The sequence below is a fragment of the Petromyzon marinus genome (genome assembly GCF_048934315.1).
Source record: "Petromyzon marinus isolate PM22_M1 ecotype Great Lakes invasive population chromosome 73 unlocalized genomic scaffold, UKy_Petmar_22M1.pri1.0 chr73_unloc.4, whole genome shotgun sequence".
NCBI classification, from domain to species: domain Eukaryota; kingdom Metazoa; phylum Chordata; class Hyperoartia; order Petromyzontiformes; family Petromyzontidae; genus Petromyzon; species Petromyzon marinus.
The window spans coordinates 107501-121822 of NW_027422610.1; the positions used below are offsets into that span (position 1 = coordinate 107501).

The 14322-nt window shown below is 48.7% G+C and overlaps 1 protein-coding gene across 3 annotated transcripts in view; it reads right to left on the reverse strand.

Moving 5' to 3' along the window:
• LOC142908140 (pre-mRNA-splicing factor syf2-like) overlaps nt 1-12196 on the reverse strand; it is a 60155-nt gene extending 47959 nt beyond the window's left edge. For 2 of the 3 annotated variants that reach the window (XM_076058406.1, XM_076058405.1), the window contains exons 1-2: nt 12094-12196; nt 267-344 (exon numbers count right to left, since the gene is read on the reverse strand). In XM_076058406.1, the coding sequence (XP_075914521.1) occupies nt 267-344; nt 12094-12114 (99 nt within the window). In that variant the 5' untranslated portion in view covers nt 12115-12196. Of the gene's footprint in view, nt 1-266; nt 347-12093 lie in introns of those variants that run through there. The other variant, XM_076058404.1, reaches the window with a different exon arrangement.
• Nucleotides 12197-14322: the final 2126 nt, after the last annotated feature.

Consider the following 14322-nt stretch of genomic DNA (forward strand, 5'->3'; position numbering starts at 1 on the left):
TCTCACTCACACTCACTCACACTCTCTCTCTCTCTCACTCACACTCACTCACACTCTCTCTCTCTCTCACTCACACTATCGCACTCACACTCACTCACTCACACTATCTCTCACTCACACTCTCACACTCACACACACTCTCACTATCTCACTCACTCACACTCTCACACTCATACTCTCTCACACACTCTCACTCACTCTCACTAACTCTCACACACTCACTCACACACTATATATCTCTCTCTCACACTCTCTCTCTCACTCACCCGTCTGAGGTGCAGCTCTCTCAGCTTCTTGAGTCTCTCCGACCTCTTATCACAGGCGTCTCCAGAGACACACGGAGCCTGTTGGAGACACGCGGGGCGAGACACGGGGGGAGACAGAGAGACACACAGTGAGACACAGAGTGAGACACAGTGAGAGACACAGTGAGACACACAGAGACACACACAGTGAGAGAGACACAGTGAGAGAGACACAGTGAGACACACAGTGAGAGACACACAGTGAGACACACACAGTGAGACACAGTGAGACACACACAGTGAGACACAAAAGACAAAGACAAAGATCCCCCGTATAGCCTTAACAGACTGTAGGGGCAAGTGCTGTTAGCGAGCACCTATGAAGGCCGGAACGGTACACGAGGGGGTGGGTGGCCAGCACCACGCCCGACCGCCTTTGTCTCCCTAGTGACGATGTTTACACACCACACCAGGTACTCATTTGAGGCTGAGTCGACCTAGGGGAGGCCCGGGACCGGTTCAAATAATCGTCACTGGTGTTGGCCGTGAGCGGGAATCGAACCCGGGTCGCCAGGTTCATAGCGCAGCGTAGCGCTAACCACTACATTACCGCTCCCCAGTGAGACACACACAGTGAGACACACACAGTGAGAGACACACAGTGAGAGACACAGTGAGACACACACAGTGAGACACACACAGTGAGACACACACAGTGAGACACACACAGTGAGAGACACACAGTGAGAGACACACAGTGAGAGACACACAGAGAGACACAGAGAGACACACAGAGACACAGTGAGAGACACAGTGAGACACACATAGAGACACAGAGACACACAGTGAGACACACAGTGAGACACACACAGAGGCACAGAGACACACAGTGAGACACACAGTGAGACACACACAGAGGCACAGAGACACACAGTGAGACACACAGTGAGACACACACAGAGGCACAGAGACACACAGTGAGACACACAGTGAGACACACACAGAGACACAGAGACACACAGTGAGACACACAGTGAGACACACACAGAGGCACAGAGACACACAGTGAGACACACAGTGAGACACACACAGAGGCACAGAGACACACAGTGAGACACACAGTGAGACACACACAGAGACACAGAGACACACAGTGAGACACACAGTGAGACACACACAGAGACACAGAGACACACAGTGAGACACACAGTGAGACACACAGTGAGAGAGACACAGAGACACACAGTGAGACACACACAGTGAGACACAGAGACACACACACAGTGAGACACACACAGTGAGACACACACAGTGAGAGACACACAGTGAGAGACACACAGAGAGACACAGAGAGACACACAGTGAGACACACACAGTGAGACACAGACACACACACAGTGAGACACACACAGTGAGACACACACAGTGAGAGACACACAGTGAGACACACAGAGAGACACAGAGAGACACACAGAGAGACACAGTGAGACACAAAGTGAGACACACACAGTGAGAGACACACAGTGAGAGACACACAGAGAGACACAGAGAGACACACAGAGAGACACAGTGAGACACAAAGTGAGACACACACAGAGACACAGAGACACACAGTGAGACACACAGTGAGACACACACAGAGGCACAGAGACACACAGTGAGACACACAGTGAGACACACACAGAGAGACACAGAGAGACACACAGAGACACACAGTGAGACACACAGTGAGACACACACAGAGGCACAGAGACACACAGTGAGAGACACACAGTGAGAGACACACAGAGAGACACAGAGAGACACACAGAGACACACAGTGAGACACACAGTGAGACACACACAGAGGCACAGAGACACACAGTGAGAGACACACAGTGAGAGACACACAGTGAGAGACACACAGAGAGACACAGAGAGACACACAGAGACACACAGTGAGACACACAGTGAGACACACACAGAGGCACAGAGACACACAGTGAGAGACACACAGTGAGAGACACAGTGAGACACACAGAGAGACACACAGTGAGACACACAGAGACACACACAGTGAGACACACACAGTGAGACACACACAGTGAGACACAGAGACACACACACAGTGAGACACACACAGTGAGACACAGTGAGACACACACAGTAAGACACACACAGTAAGACACACACAGTGAGAGACACACAGTGAGAGACACACAGAGAGACACACAGTGAGACACACAGTGAGACACACAGTGAGACACACAGTGAGAGAGACACAGAGACACACAGTGAGACACACACAGTGAGACACAGAGACACACACACAGTGAGACACACACAGTGAGACACACACAGTGAGAGACACACAGTGAGAGACACACAGAGAGACACAGAGACACACAGTGAGACACAGTGAGACACACACAGAGACACAGAGACACACAGTGAGACACACAGTGAGACACACACAGAGGCACAGAGACACACAGTGAGACACAGTGAGACACACACAGAGACACAGAGACACACAGTGAGACACACAGTGAGACACACACAGAGGCACAGAGACACACAGTGAGACACAGTGAGACACACACAGAGACACAGAGACACACAGTGAGACACACAGTGAGACACACAGTGAGAGACACAGAGACACACAGTGAGACACACAGTGAGACACAGAGTGAGACACACAGTGAGACACAGTGAGACACACAGTGAGACACAGTGAGACACACAGTGAGACACAGTGAGAGACACAGTGAGACACACAGTGAGACACACAGTGAGACACACACAGAGACACACGGAGCCTGGCGGACACACAGGGCGAGACACAGTGAGACACAGTGAGACACAAAGTGAGACACACACAGAGACACAGAGACACACAGTGAGACACACAGTGAGACACAGTGAGACACAGTGAGACACAAAGTGAGACACACACAGAGACACAGAGAGAGAGACACACAGTGAGACACACAGTGAGACACAGTGAGACACAGTGAGACACAAAGTGAGACACACACAGAGACACAGAGAGAGACACACAGTGAGACACACAGTGAGACACACAGTGAGACACAGAGACACACAGTGAGACACACAGTGAGAGACACACAGTGAGAGACACACAGTGAGACACACAGTGAGACACACAGTGAGACACACGGTGAGACACAGGGTGAGACACAGGGTGAGACACACAGGGAGACAGACAGGGAGACACACAGTGAGAGACACAGAGACACACAGTGAGACACACACAGTGAGAGACACAGAGACACACAGGGTGAGACACACAGTGAGACACACAGTGAGACACACAGTGAGACACAGGGTGAGACACACAGTGAGACACACAGTGAGACACAGAGACACACAGTGAGAGACACACAGTGAGAGACACACAGTGAGAGACACAGAGACACACAGAGACACAGAGACACACAGTGAGAGACACACAGTGAGAGACACAGAGACACACAGTGAGAGACACACAGTGAGAGACACAGAGACACACAGTGAGACACACACAGTGAGAGAGACACAGAGAGACACACAGTGAGACACACAGTGAGAGACACACAGTGAGAGAGACACACAGTGAGACACACAGTGAGAGACACACAGTGAGAGAGACACAGAGACACACATTGAGAGACACAGAGACACACAGTGAGAGACACACAGTGAGAGAGACACAGAGACACACAGTGAGACACACAGTGAGAGACACACAGTGAGAGAGACACAGAGACACACAGTGAGAGACACAGAGACACACAGTGAGAGACACACAGTGAGAGACACACAGTGAGAGACTCACAGTGAGAGACACAGAGACACACAGTGAGAGACACACAGTGAGAGACACAGAGACACACAGTGAGAGACACACAGTGAGAGACACACAGTGAGAGAGACACAGAGACACACAGTGAGACACAGAGACACACAGTGAGAGACACACAGTGAGAGACACACAGTGAGAGACACACAGTGAGAGACACACAGTGAGAGACACACAGTGAGAGACACAGAGACACACAGTGAGAGACACACAGTGAGAGACACACAGTGAGAGACACACAGTGAGAGACACACAGTGAGAGACACACAGTGAGAGACACACGGAGCCTGGCGGACATGCGGGAGGAGACACGGGGGGAGACAGAGACACACAGTGAGACACACACAGTGAGACACACACAGTGAGAGACACACAGGGAGACACACACAGTGAGACACACACAGTGAGAGACACACAGGGAGACACACAGAGAGACACACAGTGAGAGAGACACACAGTGAGAGAGACACAGAGACACACAGACACACACAGTGAGACACACACAGTGAGACACACACAGTGAGAGACACAGAGACACACAGTGAGACACACAGAGAGACACTGTCAGAGAGACACACAGAGAGACACAGTAAGAGACACAGTGACACAGGTACACAGAGAGAGACACAGTGAGACACAGTGAGACACAGGGAGACAAAGTAAGAGACACAGTGACACAGAGAGAGACACGGGGAGAGACACAGTGCCACAGATACACACAGAGAGACACGGTGAGACAGAGAGACACAGTGAGAGACACGGTGACACAGAGAGACACGGTGAGACACAGTGAAAGACAAAGTGACACAGATACACAGAGGGACACAGAGAGACACACAGAGAGACACAGTGACACAGAGAGAGACACGGGGAGAGACACAGTGACACAGATACACAGAGAGAGACACAGTGAGACACAGAGAGAGACACAGTGAGACAGAGAGACACAGAGACACAGTGAGAGACACAGTGAGAGACACAGTGAGAGACACGGTGACACAGAGAGACACAGTGAGACAGAGAGACACAGTGAGACACAGGGAGAGACACAGTGAGACACACAGAGACACGGTGAGACAGAGACACGGTGAGAGACACAGTGCCACAGATACACACACAGAGACACGGTGAGACAGAGAGACACAGTGAGACACAGTGAGACATAGTGCCACAGATACACACACAGAGACACGGTGAGACAGAGAGACACAGTGAGACACAGTGAGACACAGTGCCACAGATACACACGGAGAGAGACACGGTGACACAGAGACACAGAGACACAGTGAGAGACACGGTGACACAGAGAGACACGGTGAGACAGAGAGACACGGTGAGACACAGTGAGAGACACAGTGACACAGATACACAGTGAGAGACACGGTGACACAGAGAGACACAGTGAGACAGAGAGACACAGTGAGACACAGGGAGAGACACGGTGACACAGATACACAGTGAGAGACACGGTGACACAGAGAGACACAGTGAGACAGAGAGACACAGTGAGACACAGGGAGAGACACAGTGACACAGATACACAGTGAGAGACACGGTGACACAGAGAGACACAGTGAGACAGAGAGACACAGTGAGACACAGGGAGAGACACAGTGCCACAGATACACAGAGAGAGACACAGTGAGACAGAGAGACACAGTGAGACAGAGAGACACAGAGAGACACAGTGACACAGAGAGAGACACGGGGAGAGACACAGTGCCACAGATACACACAGAGAGACACAGTGAGACAGAGAGAGACACGGGGAGAGACACGGTGAGAGACACAGTGACACTGATACACGGTGAGAGACACAGGGAGAGACACAGGGAGAGACACAGTGAGAGACACAGTGACACAGAGAGAGACACGGGGAGAGACACAGTGCCACAGATATAGAGAGAGAGACACGGTGAGACAGAGAGACACAGTGAGACAGAGAGACACAGAGAGAGACACGGTGAGACACAGTGACACAGATACACGGTGAGAGACACAGTGAGACACAGAGAGACACGGTGAGACAGAGAGACACAGTGAGAGACACAGTGACACAGAGAGAGACACGGGGAGAGACAGTGCCACAGATACACACAGAGAGACACGGTGAGACAGAGATACACAGTGAGAGACACGGTGACACAGAGAGACACGGTGAGACAGAGACACGGTGAGACACGGGGAGAGACACAGTACCACAGATACACACAGAGAGACACAGTGAGACAGAGAGACACAGTGAGACAGAGAGACACAGTGAGACACAGAGAGAGAGACACAGTGAGAGACAGAGAGACAGAGAGAGAGACACGGGGAGAGACACAGTGCCACAGATATAGAGAGAGAGACACGGTGAGAGACACAGTGACACTGATACACGGTGAGAGACACAGGGAGAGACACAGGGAGAGACACAGTGAGAGACACAGTGACACAGAGAGAGACACGGGGAGAGACACAGTGCCACAGATATAGAGAGAGAGACACGGTGAGACAGAGAGACACAGTGAGACAGAGAGACACAGAGAGAGACACGGTGAGACACAGTGACACAGATACACGGTGAGAGACACAGTGAGACACAGAGAGACACGGTGAGACAGAGAGACACAGTGAGAGACACAGTGACACAGAGAGAGACACGGGGAGAGACACAGTGCCACAGATATAGAGAGAGAGACACGGTGAGACAGAGAGACACAGTGAGACAGAGAGACACAGAGAGAGACACGGTGAGACACAGTGACACAGATACACGGTGAGAGACACAGTGAGACACAGAGAGACACGGTGAGACAGAGAGACACAGTGAGAGACACAGTGACACAGAGAGAGACACGGGGAGAGACAGTGCCACAGATACACACAGAGAGACACGGTGAGACAGAGATACACAGTGAGAGACACGGTGACACAGAGAGACACGGTGAGACAGAGACACGGTGAGACACGGGGAGAGACACAGTACCACAGATACACACAGAGAGACACAGTGAGACAGAGAGACACAGTGAGACAGAGAGACACAGTGAGACACAGAGAGAGAGACACAGTGAGAGACAGAGAGACAGAGAGAGAGACACGGGGAGAGACACAGTGCCACAGATATAGAGAGAGAGACACGGTGAGAGACACAGTGACACTGATACACGGTGAGAGACACAGGGAGAGACACAGGGAGAGACACAGTGAGAGACACAGTGACACAGATACACACAGAGAGACACGGTGAGACAGAGAGACACGATGAGACACAGAGAGACACGGTGACACAGAGAGACACGGTGAGACACGGTGAGAGAGACACGGAGAGAGACAGTGCCACAGATACACACACAGAGACACGGTGAGACAGAGACACGGTGATACACAGTGAGAGACACAGTGCCACAGATACACACAGAGAGACACGGTGAGACACAGAGAGACACGGGGAGAGACACAGTGCCACAGACACACACACACACACAGAGAGAGACACAGAGACACAGAGAGACACGGTGAGACAGAGAGACACAGAGAGAGACACAGTGACACAGAGAGAGACACGGGGAGAGACACAGTGACACAGAGAGAGACACGGGGAGAGACACAGTGCCACAGACACACACACAGAGAGACACAGAGACACAGACAACGAGGCGATAGACGAGGCCACGTGGACCTCTGTGAAGCGATTTCCCTAATTCTGACAAACCCCGCTCCACACAACACGTGGACGCCCGTTCGCTCCCCCGTGTCGCCTGTCAAATTAAGGGTAACCTGTTGTCAATGTCTCCCCTCCCGTTCAAATAGTTCACAGTTCATGGTTTCATTCATGTTGGTCTAGCCCTGTGAGCCATTCGCCTCTTGAATCGGGTGCAACAGCAACAAACTAAAAAACGTGAACAAGAGAAACATCTCAACTTAGATTAAGGCCATCAGTCTAACTCCGTTACTACAACAACAACCACAAGACAAATTAGATTAAGGCCATCAGTCTAACTCCGTTACTACAACAACAACAACCAGAAGACAACTTAGATTAAGGCCATCAGTCTAACTCCGTTACTACAACAACAACAACCACAAGACAACTTAGATTAAGGCCATCAGTCTAACTCCGTTACTACAACAACAACCACAAGACAAATTAGATTAAGGCCATCAGTCTAACTCCGTTACTACAACAACAACCACAAGACAACTTAGATTAAGGCCATCAGTCTAACTCCGTTACTACAACAACAACAATCACAAGACAACTTAGATTAAGGCCATCAGTCTAACTCCGTTACTACAACAACAACCACAAGACAAATTAGATTAAGGCCATCAGTCTAACTCCGTTACTACAACAACAACAACCACAAGACAACTTAGATTAAGGCCATCAGTCTAACTCCGTTACTACAACAACAACAACAACCAGAAGACAACTTAGATTAAGGCCATCAGTCTAACTCCGTTACTACAACAACAACCACAAGACAACTTAGATTAAGGCCATCAGTCTAACTCCGTTACTACAACAACAACAACCACAAGACAACTTAGATTAAGGTCATCAGTCTAACTCCGTTACTACAACAACAACCACAAGACAACTTAGATTAAGGCCATCAGTCTAACTCCGTACTACAACAACAACCACAAGACAACTTAGATTAAGGCCATCAGTCTAACTCCGTACTACAACAACAACAACCACAATACAACTTAGATTAAGGCCGTCAGTCTAACTCCGTTACTACAACAACAAGACAACTTAGATTAAGGCCATCAGTCTAACTCCGTTACTACAACAACCACCACAAGACAACTTTAGATGAAGGCCATCAGTCTAACTCCGTTACTACAACAACAACAACAACCACAAGACAACTTTAGATTAAGGCCATCAGTCTAACTCCGTTACTACAACAACAACCACAAGACAACTTAGATTAAGGCCATCAGTCAAACTCCGTTACTACAACAACCACAAGACAACTTAGATTAAGGCCATCAGTCTAACTCCGTTACTACAACAACCACAACAAGACAACTTAGATTAAGGCCATCAGTCTAACTCCGTTACTACTACAACAACCACAAGACAACTTAGATTAAGGCCATCAGTCTAACTCCGTTACTACAACAACCACAAGACAACTTAGATTAAGGCCATCAGTCTAACTCCGTTACTACAACAACAACCACAAGACAACTTAGATTAAGGCCATCAGTCTAACTCCGTTACTACAACAACAACAACAAGACAACTAAGATTAAGGCCATCAGTATAACTCCTTACTACAACAACAACCACAAGACAACTTAGATTAAGGCCGTCAGTCTAACTCCGTTACTGCAACAACAACCACAAGACAACTTAGATTAAGGCCATCAGTCTAACTCCGTTACTACAACAACAACCACAAGACAACTTAGATTAAGGCCATCAGTCTAACTCTGTACTACAACAACCACAAGACAACTTAGATTAAGGCCATCAGTCTAACTCCGTTACTACAACAACAACCACAAGACAACTTAGATTAAGGCCATCAGTCTAACTCCGTTACTACAACAACAACCACAAGACAACTTAGATTAAGGCCATCAGTCTAACTCCGTTACTACAACAACAACAACCACAAGACAACTTAGATTAAGGCCATCAGTCTAACTCCGTTACTACAACAACAACAACCACAAGACAACTTAGATTAAGGCCATCAGTCTAACTCCGTTACTACAACAACAACCACAAGACAACTTAGATTAAGGCCGTCAGTCTAACACCGTTACAACAACAACAACCACAAGACAACTTAGATTAAGGCCATCAGTCTAACTCCGTTACTACAACAACAACCACAAGACAACTTAGATTAAGGCCATCAGTCTAACTCCGTTACTACAACAACAACCACAAGACAACTTAGATTAAGGCCGTCAGTCTAACTCCGTTACTACAACAACAACAACCACAAGACAACTTAGATTAAGGCCATCAGTCTAACTCCGTTACTACAACAACAACCACAAGACAACTTAGATTAAGGCCATCAGTCTAACTCCGTTACTACAACAACAACAACCACAAGACAACTTAGATTAAGGCCATCAGTCTAACTCCGTTACTGCAACAACAACCACAAGACAACTTAGATTAAGGCCATCAGTCTAACTCCGTTACTACAACAACAACCACAAGACAACTTAGATTAAGGCCATCAGTCTAACTCTGTACTACAACAACCACAAGACAACTTAGATTAAGGCCATCAGTCTAACTCCGTTACTACAACAACAACCACAAGACAACTTAGATTAAGGCCATCAGTCTAACTCCGTTACTACAACAACAACCACAAGACAACTTAGATTAAGGCCATCAGTCTAACTCCGTTACTACAACAACAACAACCACCACAAGACAACTTAGATTAAGGCCATCAGTCTAACTCCGTTACTACAACAACAACCACAAGACAACTTAGATTAAGGCCATCAGTCTAACTCCGTTACTACAACAACAACCACAAGACAACTTAGATTAAGGCCGTCAGTCTAACACCGTTACAACAACAACAACAACAACCACAAGACAACTTAGATTAAGGCCATCAGTCTAACTCCGTTACTACAACAACAACCACAAGACAACTTAGATTAAGGCCATCAGTCTAACTCCGTTACTACAACAACAACCACAAGACAACTTAGATTAAGGCCGTCAGTCTAACTCCGTTACTACAACAACAACAACCACAAGACAACTTAGATTAAGGCCATCAGTCTAACTCCGTTACTACAACAACAACCACAAGACAACTTAGATTAAGGCCATCAGTCTAACTCCGTTACTACAACAACAACAACCACAAGACAACTTAGATTAAGGCCATCAGTCTAACTCCGTTACTACAACAACAACCACAAGACAACTTAGATTAAGGTCATCAGTCTAACTCCGTTACTACAACAACAACCACAAGACAACTTAGATTAAGGCCATCAGTCTAACTCCGTTACTACAACAACAACAACCACAAGACAACTTAGATTAAGGCCATCAGTCTAACACCGTTACAACAACAACAACCACAAGACAACTTAGATTAAGGCCATCAGTCTAACTCCGTTACTACAACAACAACAACCACAAGACAACTTAGATTAAGGCCATCAGTCTAACTCCGTTACTACAACAACAACCACAAGACAACTTAGATTAAGGCCGTCAGTCTAACTCCGTTACTACAACAACAACAACCACAAGACAACTTAGATTAAGGCCATCAGTCTAACTCCGTTACTACAACAACAACCACAAGACAACTTAGATTAAGGCCATCAGTCTAACTCCGTTACTACAACAACAACAACCACAAGACAACTTAGATTAAGGCCATCAGTCTAACTCCGTTACTACAACAACAACCACAAGACAACTTAGATTAAGGTCATCAGTCTAACTCCGTTACTACAACAACAACCACAAGACAACTTAGATTAAGGCCATCAGTCTAACTCCGTTACTACAACAACAACAACCACAAGACAACTTAGATTAAGGCCATCAGTCTAACACCGTTACAACAACAACAACCACAACAAGACAACTTTAGATTAAGGCCATCAGGCTAACTCCGTTACTACAACAACAACAACCACAAGACAACTTAGATTAAGGCCATCAGTCTAACTCCATACTACAACAACAACAACCACAAGACAACTAAGATTTAGGCTATCAGTCTAACAATAAACTAACATAAATAAATTATAACACCAAAATCTAGAGCCATAATTCTAGGCCACTGAATTAGCAGTGGGCAGCTATAGGGTTGTACACAACTCAGAGCTCTAAGAGCAGTTTTGAGTGAAGATCTCATATAGCTGGCCTAAAAAAAACAACTCGAATCGCCCCCCAACACAGCCAACCCCCCGATAGGGGGGGAAAAAAACGCCGAGGGATTTGAAGTTTTAAAAAAAATAAAAATTTAATTCACAAATCCGCCGAAAACGAACCTCGCTCGCCATGGACGCCATCTTTGGTGGGGGGTTGGGGGTGATGACGGAAGTGACGTCGCGGGCGGCAGCGGTATGCTAATGAGGGGGTTGGGTGACGTCACGCGCGGTTATGGTAATGAGGCACCCGGGGAAAGTTCCTTCCCCCACCCCCCCCTCTCGACCCCTGGGACCCCCCCCGCTCTCGCCGCCGCGCGCGGAGGATGACGTCACGGCCGCGTGTGGAGGGCCCAATAATGTGGATGACGTCACATCCGCGTGTGGAGAGCCAATGATGTAGATGACGCCACGGCCGCGTGTGGTGAGGTTAATAATGTGGATGACGTCACATCCGCGTGTGGAGAGCCAATGATGTGGATGACGTCACGGCCGCGTTTCGATGGCCCAATAATGTGGATGACGTCAAATCCGCGTGTGGAGAGCCAATTGTGTGGATGACGTCACGGCCGCGCGAGAGAGTGAATGATATAGATGACGTCACGGCCACGTGAGGAATAAATAAATAACGTGGATGACGTCACGGCCACGTGGGAGCGTAAAATTATGTGGATGACGTCACAGCCGCGTGCGGAGAGTAAATGATGTGGATGACGTCACGGCCGCGTGCGGAGAGTAAAATTATGTGGATGACGGCACAGCCGCGTGCGGAGAGCGAATGATGTAGATGACGTCACGGTCACGTGCGTTGAGAATCATCCGATGACGTCAGAGTTGGTTTTATTTTCCATGGCGACATTGTGCTTGATGACGTCAGATCGGTTTCCTTTCCCTGAAGTCGTCTTGCGTGATGACGCGCCCACGCAAGGGGAAGCCACCGAGCGTGACGACGTCACCACGCTCCGAAATCTGCGTTGCGTGACGACGTCACCACGCTCGGCGAATCTGCGTTGCGTCACGACGTGACCACGCACGGAAAGCCCCGCCCCCCCGTGCACGGTGACGTCACCACGCGCGGGAAGCCCACCTCGTGCGTGATGACATCACCACGCACGAGAAGCCCCTCCCCCTATCGTGCGTGATGACATCACGGCGCACGGTCACGCCCCCGGATAAAGGAAGCTGGAAACACAGCGAAGATCTTGGTGAAGAGATTTGAAATCTCAAATTTTTTTATTTAAATTTTTAACGACTTCTTACAGTAACGTCATCATCATTTTAGTAATTATCAGTATCCTCATGATCATAATCATTATAATCACAACCACATCACAATCATCATTATCACTATCATCATAATCACAATCATAATCACCATCATGATGGTGGTGGTGGTGATGGTGGTGGTGGTGATGGTGGTGGTGATGGTGGTGGTGGTTATTGTGGTGATGGTGGTGGTGATTGTGGTGATTGTGGTGGTGATGGTGGTGGTGATGATGGTGGTGGTGGTGATAGTGATGGTGGTGGTTATGGTGATGGTGGTGGTGGTGATGGTGGTGATGGTGGTGGTGATGGTGGTGATGGTGGTGGTGGTGATGGTGGTGGTGGTGATGGTGGTGATGGTGATGGTGGTGATGGTGGTGGTGATTGTGGTGGTGGTGGTGATGGTGGTGGTGATGGTGGTGGTGGTGATGGTGGTGGTGGTGATTGTGGTGGTGGTGGTGGTGATGGTGGTGGTGATGGTGGTGGTGGTGATGGTGGTGGTGGTGATGGTGGTGGTGGTGGTGATGGTGGTGGTGGTGATGGTGGTGGTGGTGATGGTGGTGGTGATGGTGGTGGTGGTGATGGTGGTGGTGGTGATGGTGGTGGTGGTGGTGATGGTGCGGTTTCAGGAAAGGGCGGTCCTGCACAGATGCCATATTTTCTGTCCGTCTGCTACAGCAGAGGTGTAGGGAATTCCAACAAGACCTACATCTCTGCTTTATTGACCTGGTCAAGGCCTATGATACCATCAGTAGGCCTGGGCTCTGGGTCGTTCTTCGTGCTTTTGGAGTACCTGACCCTCTGCTCACGATCATTAAGGACCTTCATGATGGTGAGCGGGCCCGGGTAAAACTACGTGGCCGGGAGTCAGAGCCATTCCCTGTACACCTTGGGGTGCGACAGGGATGTCCTTTGGCTCCCACATTATTTAACATCTATTTTGACCACGTAGTTCGTGAAGCCTTCAATAGCTGTACCGGGGGAATCTCCATATGGTACAGATATAATGGGAGGCTAATCGATGCCCGGGTGCGGTCAAGGGATGGCTCCCTATTGCTCAACCACGTTATGTATGCTGATGACTTGGTA